This window comes from Fukomys damarensis, unplaced genomic scaffold (genome assembly GCF_012274545.1).
Source record: "Fukomys damarensis isolate Sample0158 unplaced genomic scaffold, DMR_v1.0_HiC HiC_scaffold_38, whole genome shotgun sequence".
NCBI lineage: Eukaryota > Metazoa > Chordata > Mammalia > Rodentia > Bathyergidae > Fukomys > Fukomys damarensis.
The window spans coordinates 36808124-36818948 of NW_022900950.1; the positions used below are offsets into that span (position 1 = coordinate 36808124).

At 38.6% G+C, this 10825-nt stretch overlaps 1 protein-coding gene across 1 annotated transcript in view; it reads left to right on the top strand.

Moving 5' to 3' along the window:
• The window catches only part of Kl (klotho), a gene marked incomplete at its 5' end in the record, with an annotated part of 55651 nt that extends 45097 nt beyond the window's left edge, over positions 1–10554 (top strand). Inside the window, 4 exons of the mRNA XM_010623963.1 lie at positions 230–740; positions 1645–1913; positions 7075–8176; positions 8679–10554. Coding sequence (XP_010622265.1) covers positions 230–740; positions 1645–1913; positions 7075–8176; positions 8679–9016 — 2220 coding nt within the window. The remainder of the gene's footprint in view (positions 1–229; positions 741–1644; positions 1914–7074; positions 8177–8678) is intronic.
• Positions 10555–10825: the final 271 nt, after the last annotated feature.

Here is a 10825-nt window from a genome sequence, read left to right on the forward strand (position 1 = left end):
TTTCCGCTGAGTGCTGAAAACCAAGGAAATAAGTCCGATTGTGGTAGCAGCTCACTATGGGGTGACCTAGCACTGAAATAATTTACTGGTTCCAGCTGATTTTTATATTGTGAGGTTAGTTATTTCTTTAGGCTTGATGGAAAACAGATATAACTAGAATAGAGGAATCAATCTTGTATTTGCATCTCTCCCCGCAACCAGAAATTCACCATGTTTTTTCTCTTCATAGGCTCATGCCAAAATCTGGCATCTCTACAATACTTCCTTCCGTCCAACACAGGGAGGGCAGGTGTCCATTGCCCTAGGTTCCCACTGGATTACTCCTCAAAGAATGACTGACCACAACATCAAAGAATGTCAAAAATCTCTTGACTTTGTCCTAAACTGGTTTGCCAAACCCATATTTATTGATGGTGATTATCCCGATAGCATGAAGAGTAACCTTTCATCTCTTCTGCCTGATTTTACTGAATCTGAAAAAAAGTTCATCAAGGGAACAGCTGACTTTTTTTCACTTTCCTTTGGACCAACACTGAGCTTTCAACTATTGGAGCCCCACATGAAGTTCCACCAACTAGAATCTCCTAGCCTGAGGCAACTCCTCTCCTGGATAGACCTTGAATATAATCATCCTCAGATATTTATTGTGGAAAGTGGCTGGTTTGTTTCAGGGACCACCAAGAAAGATGATGCCAAATATATGTATTACCTAAAAAAGTTCATAATGGAAACCTTGAAAGGTAAGATTTTGAGTAAAAGTCTTGTTCACTGCTAAAATCCACTGGAAATGTAATCGTTAAGATTATCTGCAATGAATATATATATAGTTTTTTTTTGTTTTGTTTTGTTTTTTTGGTTTGGTTTGGTTTGGTTTTTTGAGACAGGGTCTCACTATGTAGTTGAGACTGACGTGGAACTCACTATGTAGCCCAGGCTGGTCTCAAATTCACAGTGATCCTCCTACCTCAGTCTCCTGAGTGCTGGGATTACAGGTATGCACCACCACACTCGGCTTGCATTTGTATTTTTTAACCATAATGTAAACATTTATTTTGGCAATAGTATAAATGTACTTATGTGAGTTCTTTTTCATTTGGGACTTGAGGCACCTAAGTTGATTAAAATTCACTTTATAAAGAGAAATTGCATTAATGTTTGAAATTACTTGACTGGCAGAGTTACTAATCCAGATTTTTAGATTATGTTAAATATAATAGAAATCTAAGGATATCTTTCTTTCAGTATATGTTGATGAGTTCTTACTGCTTTGGCTAAATGAAGCACTTTTTTTTTTAAAAGGAATATCCTTGTTATCTGGAGAAAATAATATCTCATACTTTAAAATACTTTATTCATTTATAGCATAAACCACAATTCTAGGTGCCTAAGATGAAAATTTAGAACAAGAAAATTTCCCACTGGGAAAAATATATTCCCATCTCAGAAATCCAAATAAAAACATACTGGAAATGAGCTTTTTGTGAAGATATTTACTTGTAGAGGTTCAAACCATTTATCAATAAGAAAAATCAATGGCTGTATCACGTAGGAAGAGTTATGCATAATTACCCTCAGGTGCTCTGAATCATGAGACGAGTATCGAGCGAAAAGTCATGCCACTCTTGTCTTCTCTTCTCTTTGCAGCCATCAGGCTGGATGGGGTTGATGTCATCGGGTACACAGCATGGTCCCTCATGGATGGTTTTGAGTGGCACAGAGGCTACAGCATCCGACGTGGGCTCTTCTATGTCGACTTTTTGAGCCAGGATAAGAAGTTGATGCCAAAGTCTTCAGCCTTGTTCTACCAAAAGCTGATAGAGAGCAATGGCTTCCCTCCTTTACCTGAAAACCAACCCTTAGAAGGGACATTTCCCTGTGACTTTGCTTGGGGAGTTGTTGACAACTACATTCAAGTAAGTCAGCTGACAAAACCAATCAGCAGTGTTACCAAGCCCTATCACTAGTAAGTAGAGCTTCCTTATTAGGCTCTTGTCACAGTGGCACCCCGTCCCTATCTGGGCCACGCACAGAGCCCTATCACCATACAAAGAACACAACTCTCAGTGTTGCTCCCTTCTCTCCAAAAATCATCATCTTCATCTTGTACTTTAAATTAGGTCCAAAGGGAAAGACATGGGCAATATTAAAATTCATTATACATAAATGTGTAAAAGCATGAATATTTAAGATTGGATAACACAGTTAAAAGATAAGAATACTCATAGTATTGTGGTTTTCAATCCCCCTTAAAGCAGTCGAGTTTTTTATCAAAAAAGTTTAACATGGAACTTAGTAGTGAGGCTGGAATATAGGCAAAGACATTCCATTAAGGCATAATGGAAGATGCCCAGACTTCCAGGAATATCTTCAGAAAGCTCCAGTGATTCTCTGTCCTTTTTAGCTATAGTCACTGAAATGGTATAGAAATACTTTAAAATGATCAATCTATATTTATTGAGCATCTGCTATGCAGTTAGTCTTCAATATTCTTTTTAATTTCCCTAGTTTTATAGGGATTTGTACTTTAGGGTTTGATTGAATACTTCAGGAGGCACTTTAGGTGATTTACTGTGGTCTCTTGTTTAAGGGTAATGCTGGTAGGGGATGCAATGTAATGACTAAAGTGATCCCTTCCAGGAGCAAAGGTTTCTGTTGAGAGTAAATGGTGGTTACACAGATAAAGTAACAAAAGTGACAGAGTGAATCGAACATAGTGGAAAGTGGTAAGTGAACAGGGTGGCCAGGTGAGTTCTGTTGAATACAGTACCAGTTGAGACAGAGGCAAAGTTCAGTATCCATAGTTTAGAAGTCAGATTTAACATGTTTAATTCTTATGGCCAGTTGATTAGTCTCCTAAGTCACAACTTGAAAAGGACTTCCTATCTTGGAAGAATGCTTGGATCCTAGGAAAGGCATACTTGTTGAAATGCATAGTTATTTCTTGTAAATATAAAGTTTATTTCTTGTAAATATAAAGTTGAAATATTTTATTTATAAGAAAATAAATCAACACTATCCTTAATACCTTTTGGAGGGGGTTAGATTATTCTTATGTTTTTTTTCAGATCATGTAGTTCATACCAGAAATGGCTTTTTGACATGAATCCCTTCCTTATATTTAAGAGACAACTGATGAGTGTTGTGTTGATGTTATAGTGAGATCTGGAATGTCCCCCAAAAGCCCATGTGTTCAGGGCCTGGGTCTAAGCTTGGCACTGTTGGAAAGTGGTAGATCTTCTGAGGTGGGGCTGAGGCAGATCTGGGTCTTCAGATCCCTTGGGGTGTTCCCTGGAAGGGAATAGTGGGTCCCCATGTTCTTTCTCCTCCCTTTTTTGTATCCTGACTGGGAGGTGAGCAGTTTTGTTCCACCGCACACTCTGCCTCACCGAAAGGCACAAAAGCAATGAAGTCAGTCAGTCATAAACCGGGATCTCCAAAACTGAGCCAAAAGAAACCTTTTGTCTTTCTATGTTGATTATCTCAGGTATTTGCTGTAGTGATAGAAAATTAACATAGTGAAGCTATCTAGAAAAACTTCTAGAAATCACTAGAAAAACTTCTTAGCTCCATCTTGCTCATGGAAGGAAAAGATATTTTCATCTGTGGTCCATCTCTCTCCTTTCTCAGTCCAATGCTATTTGGAACCTCCTTATCTTAATTTCTCTCCTCAATGTGGAATCCACAAAGGGGCTCAAGGTGACAGCTATGTTATTGTATGATGACCGTGCATAACCCAGACTTTTCTGTATGATAAGCAAAGAATTGAAAAGCATACACCTAATGGCAACTGGAAAGAAGCTACATTTATTGAAGACCACAGGAAGTTATGCTCAGGGCAAGTCCACACTGACAAAAGATATGGCACAGAAAAATGGTGTCAGGGTGACAGGAAAGTAAAAGCACTGCACACAGACCATAGCACACAGCAGCAGCCAGCCTGATAAAGAAGCTCTTTGGAAATTAAAGGATACGCACCAAAGCCAGCTATTTTCCTCTAAATCTCAAGGTATGATTGACAGGGTACTGAGTCATCTTAGGGGCTCTCAACATGCATGCTTGTCCCAGTATTCATTTCTATATTAATTATAACATGACATGTAGTACCTGTAGTACATATTTATGAACCTTAGTGAGGCTGCAGTAGGGTGAAGGCATCTGAAGGTCAGGCTAGGAGATCCAATGTGCATGTGATCTCACCTAGAGCATTGGGCTTGTCCTAAATAATAATAATAATAATAATAGTAATAATTGAATTATTGAATTCCTCTCCAATGTCCAATTACCTCTCAGGTCAATGGAAGAAGAAATGGCTGTAGGATGCTGTTTAAAATTAAATGGGTATAAGGGAATGACTTCTTCAGTTCCATTGTTTCTAACTATACTAGATATGGAGCTGGTAAGGAAACAGGAGAAAAGGATGCAGGAAGGAAGCTATCTCTCACAGCATCTTCATTCACCTCCCTGTTATTGGTGCCAGGTGTGTATTCCATAAAGCCTGATACTTGTTCTACCTTTATACCTCTGTCTATTCCCTACCAGCTTTGTGTCTTGTCACTGATCTCCAGTAGAGCAGCTGAAGTCTGGCAGGTAACTCCCAAGTCAGCCCTGTGCGTGCAGGGTAGCCTCACAGCCAGAATATGTGTGGAGTACGGGAGTGCAGGGAAGGTAGTTGAGTGGGTGAGTCATTTTACTCCTGTCCTGTTCCACGTGCAAGGGCTGCACCTTTGGTGTGGAAACAGTAAGTACTGACAAGGAGCTAAAGGCATATCATGTATCCTTGAGACAGAGAGAACTTGTGATCAGAAGCGAAAAATCATGGCAGTGGATAAGCAGGGAGATGGGGAGAGAATTCCTTTTTGACACCCTAGAAGCAGTTGTTTTGGGATCTGTTACATGGCCAGCATCCCCATATCTCCATTGGTCCCATCCCCTCCACTTCCTTCTCTGAAGAACCCAACAAATGCAAAATTAAATCAACCTCCATTCCACAGTGGATGTGAAGTTCTCCAGGATTTCTCTGGTGGGAGCTGCTTACAGTTGCCATTTCTTTTTTCTGGTTTGCACCTTGGGCTTTGCATGATGTTGGCAGATTCCTTCCCAAGCTAACTCTCTGATTGATATAGGAGAAGGCTATTCTTTGTTCTCATAGTTCTGGGGATGTGTGTGTGTGTTTTCATTGACAAGCCGGGCTCTACACTTTTAACATGTTATATTAAAGTTCATGAGAAGTGATTTTTAAACCATCAAAATTCATCTTTTCTCTCCTGGCTAGGATTTCGAACTCTTAATATTTGAGGCATTCATTTCACCTGAAACACTAAAAACTATTTCACTCATCATACAATCTGTCTGAAGTCTGACCTTGAGCTCAATCGCATGGATTGTCAGTTTACTTGGATCCCATTTCCCATCTGGCCGGTTGTTTCCCAGTAACCACTAATGTACATATATACATAGTTAATAGAAGTACAGAATATATTACATGCTGAGGACATAGAGCTTCCTTGACTTTGGACCTTCTTAGGAGAAAGTCTCATCCATAACATACTAAATACATGCTTTATGCTCATTTCTTCACAAAGGTCCAATTTTATTATTTCATTTTTTTCAATGAAAGCTAAATCAATAAATTAATGGAGGTTAGATGGAATTTTGCCTCTCATTTCTGAATGTCCCATATTTTTAGGAAATTATTTTTTCCCTCAGAATTTATACTGTGGTCTCTCCTACTTCCTTTCAGATGGACTGAATAAAACCTATTGTTTTGGAATGATTTTGGTAGAAAAGTTATGAATTTAGTCAACTCAGAGCTCTATAAAAATAATCCAAAAAGTTCCTTCAAGATCTGACCACTTTTACTTCAAAAGATGATGCACATAGTCTCTCAAGAAACTGAGGAGACATGATTTGTGAGGATACCACAGTGGACAGACCCCTGACAGCATTTCCACAGATTTAGAGGAAATGTACATGTCAGTGATCTATAAGGCAGAATTCTCAGAAAAGCAACTTCACTCTGGCATGCCATTATTTATCACTTTCTTTTATAAACACAGCACTCCCTACCTCCCCATTCCCCCATCCCCAGGAATGAGCAGTTCACTTACAATAGGTCAGTAAAATTTGACCAAACCAGGGCAAGAGCTTCAAAAATAAAGTATATCTGACCTAGGATGATTAAGAGGGTTAGAGCAACATACCTGTTCTAATAAGGGTTATTTGGAGGAGACACTGCTCAGGTTGTGGGGCTTCAAGATGGACTTTTCAGTTTGTGTAAGACATGGAGGGAGGATTTTATGATTTTGCTTTTATAATTTGCCAACTTTTCCTACAAACCTATTTTCATTTTGGAGGCTTATCTATCATGTATGATTGAGAACCATTATTGTCAATATTATAACAAAAGTAGTTTAGAAAACTAAAGAAAAACTGTATTTAAAAATATCAGTCTATAGATGAATGATAATACTGTTCCCTTTTTCTGTATTCTCTTTCAGACTTTTTACCATCAGATTGATTTGTTAAATTCTACCATTGACCTAATTCCAATGAAATACAACAGTTATGTTTACTTAGCACCTAGAGCAAATCTCAGTATAGAATGTGATTTTAAGTAGCACAGTTTAATTAGAATTACATTTTGTGTATTGCTTACTGAGTTTTTAAGCTCTTTTTAGTCTGCTTATTTTTTTCAACAAATCTGGTTTTGTTTTTTAAAAAAGCCCCGCATTCTTTCGTTAAAAAAAAACTCCATTTGCATAATCCAGATTGCCTGTGTATGCAAATATTATTAGTTTTGTCACCTGAAGTGACCAAAGTCAGATTTTTAAAAACTATTAATGTAGCAATTAAAGAGTTGGGGAGAACTATGCTTAGTACAAATGGACCTTAAGACAAAAAGTGGAAGGTTTTTTTCCTTAGCAACATTATGAAAAAATGATTTAAATATTCAGCTAGACAAGAGCTTAATTTTGTTCATCATGTTTTTTAGTTTTGTTGAAATAATTGAGCTTTTTCTTCCTTTTCTTCAGAGCCATGCAGTTGAAGCTTGCATTCACTCTTTACTCTTTGTAGGTAGACATGACTCTGTCTCAGTTTACCGACCCCAACATTTACCTGTGGGACATCCATCACAGTAAGAGGCTTATTAAAGTCGATGGAGTTGTGGCCAAGAAGCGGAAATCCTACTGTGTTGATTTTGCTGCCATCCGGCCCCAGATTGCCCTACTTCAGGAAATGCACGTCACTCATTTTCACTTCTCCCTGGATTGGGCTTTAATCCTCCCCCTGGGTAACCTGTCCCAGGTGAATGGCACAATCCTGCATTACTACCGCTGCATGGTCAGTGAGCTGGTCCGTGCCAACATCACGCCTGTGGTAGCCCTGTGGCAGCCTGCAGCCCTGCACCAAGGCCTGCCCGCCTCTCTGGCCAAGCAGGGAGCCTGGGAGAACCCTCGCATCGCCCTGGCCTTTGCAGAGTATGCCAGACTCTGCTTTGAAGAGCTGGGGCACCATGTCAAGTTCTGGATCACTATGAACGAGCCTTACACTCGCAACCTGACCTACGGCGCAGGGCACCACCTTCTGAAGGCTCACGCTCTGGCTTGGCGCCTGTATGATGAGAAGTTTAGATCCATCCAGAAAGGTAAAATATCCATAGCCTTGCAAGCTGATTGGATAGAACCAGCTTGCCCTTTCTCCCAAAAGGACAAAGAAGTGGCTGAAAGAGTGTTGGAATTTGACATTGGCTGGCTCGCTGAGCCTATTTTTGGCTCTGGGGATTATCCACGTGTGATGAGGGACTGGCTGAACCAAAGAAGCAATTTTCTTCTCCCTTATTTCACTGAAGAGGAAGCAAAGTTAATCCAAGGTTCCTTTGACTTTTTAGCCCTAAGCCATTACACCACCATCCTTGTTGACTGGGAAAAGGAAGATCCCTTAAAATACAACGACTATCTGGAGGTGCAAGAAATGACCGACATCACTTGGCTCAACTCCCCCAGCCAGGTGGCGGTGGTGCCTTGGGGGCTGCGCAGAGTGCTTAACTGGCTGAAGATGAAGTACGGAGACCTCCCCGTGTATATAGTCGCCAACGGGATCGATGATGATCCGCACGAGGAGCAAGACAAGCTGAGAACATATTACCTACAAAATTATATAAACGAAGCTCTGAAAGGTAAAGGATCCCTGAAAGCACAGTCTCTTGATAGTTGGTCATATCACCAGAGGTCGTGGTGTATGATAGAAACTCTCCGACGGAGAGCACTGTTACCCTCAAGGAAGGGCTAGCCATTCCTGGCTACAAGGAAATAGTCAGAGAGATTAGCCAGGCTTCTCAAGGCTAGAGGAGTTTAGAGCAAAGTGGAAGCCTGAAAATCCTCAGCACATGTTAACCAAAGCACAGATTCTCTAGTTTTCCAACTCAGACGGACCCACAGCCATCTGCTTTAAGTACATAAAGATTTAAACCAAGGGCATCATAGTAGATATAATTATATAAAGCTCCATATTTTTCTTTGCCTATTTGCCTATTTATCTTTGCATAAAAGAAGGCTTTTCTGGTTTGAGTCTGAAGTTTTGTAAAATGGTACCGAAGTTTTCCATGATGATCCAGGCTATGTACAGGAATGTGTTCTATGCAAAATATTTTGATAACTCCTGTCCTTTTGTTTTTCCAGCCTACGTACTGGATGGTATCAATCTTTGTGGATACTTTGCTTATTCATTTAATGATCGCTCCGCTCCGAAGTATGGCTTCTATCGTTATGCTGCAAATCAGTTTGAGCCCAAACCATCCATGAAACATTACAGGAAAATTATTGACAACAACGGTTTCCTGGGCCCTGAAACTCTGGGGAGGTTTTGTCCAGAAGAATATACCATGTGCACTGAGTGCAGCTTCTTTCGCACCCGAAAGTCTTTACTGGCTTTCATTGCTTTTCTATTTTTTGCTTGCATTGTTTCCCTTGCCCTTATGTTTTACTACTCTAAGAAAGGCAGAAGAAGTTACAAATAGTCTGAACATTTCTCCCACTCATTTGTTTTGAAATAATTATGTGCACATATTGGCTGTTAACCGTTTGCACCTCTTCATGTTGTGAAACTAAATTTCATACATTTGGCTTCTAGAAAAACTTTTGGTGGCATATGATGGAGATTTTGAAATGGGTACAGGTGACCATAAAATCCGGAAAAGGTGAATATTGTCTGGATTTCTTCTGTTTTTGATGATTAAGAAACTGACAGACATCATAGTTTCTGTAACATTCTGTAAGTAAAGCATGGAAAATGGTAACCTTTGTACAGAAATGTGCATGACAAGATTAGGAATATTTTTATCTGTGCCCATTTTAAAATTTCATGTTTAAAATTCTTTAAGTAATAATGGCAAGAATTAGAATAAAAGGTTAAGTTCCAGTTAACTGTCTCTCAACTGCCAGCATGGTGATGCCTGATAGCCATGCCTCTTTCTAACCAAGTTTCCCATGAACACTATGGTGAGACAGAAGCAGGAGAGATAGCACAGTGGCCCTAGGCTGAAACATTCCTTTTAAAATCTGTGTTTCTATTGAATGCTGCTACTATTAATTTATGTATCTGGTTAATGATATACTTAGCTAATTATGGAGATTTTTATTCTGTTTTGTGTGAATTTTTGAGGCAATCTCTAAACCCTAAGTCATGGGGTTTTGTCCCATTAGAGGGCATGTGCGTAAGAGATTCTTACTGAACATTTGGCAAAGAAAAAAGAAGGAACGAATACATGAATCATAAGATGATGGGTTCTTCAGAAAGTACAAAGCAGTTATGAACTACTGTAGGCTGCACTGGCTTGAGGTGGAAGAAAAAGGAAGAAATATTCATGATGAACAACATTATGGTTAACTTGACTTTACATTTTTTTTTTTTTAGCAGACCTTGGAATGAATGAGATGATCTTTCCTGGGGGAATATGGATGAGATATCTCATCCTGTGAAGAGTGACTGTTATTTTTGTATTTCAAAATGTGCTGTAAATTCTCTGAATTGAAAATTTTAACACATGTTCAAAAGGAATCAGGTCTGTTAACACTGGAAGATTTGGTTTTGTGATCTCTGAGCTCCACTCTCTATTATTTTTGTATCTGTGGAAGTCATTTTGAATGAGTTTTGCACTGAAACATGCTACTGCTTTCAAAAGAAAGGGCTAATTAGATAGTCCTTTTAATGCCCTTTAAATGTCTTGCTGATTTTTAGAGAAGGGAGTCTCTCTATTACACTGGAGTTGTTTTATAGATAAATCAATATTGTATCAGGGACGATAAACCAGTTGTAATAGTCATAACTAACCTTGTTGACACAGGGTCATAGTGTATAATAAAACACTGTACTGTACTATGTATCATCTGAAGAGGTGGTATTTCTCCCATGAAAGATAAGCATTTAGTGGTATTCTTTATAAAACTGGACTTATTAAAATCAGACACTAGAAAATGATTTATTTTATGTATATATTTTTCTGGATGTAAGCATAATATATGTTAATTGTAAAAACTTGAAAACACAGAAACTCGAAAGAAATAAATGTATAATTTTATAATCCAAAGGTAGTCAATATTAATGTTTCTTACATATTTTATTTTACAATAAGACCATATTAACACATATACAATTACCTACCTTTAATTTTTGTTGTATAAATTTCCTTTGACATTAGTCTCAAAAGCATGATTTATAATAGTTGTAGAGAGTTCAACTATCTGGAATATATCACATATTATTTAATTCTATTTGTTAGGCTTGTTTGTTATTAACTACTGCTAAATAATGAACTTGCTTAAAAATC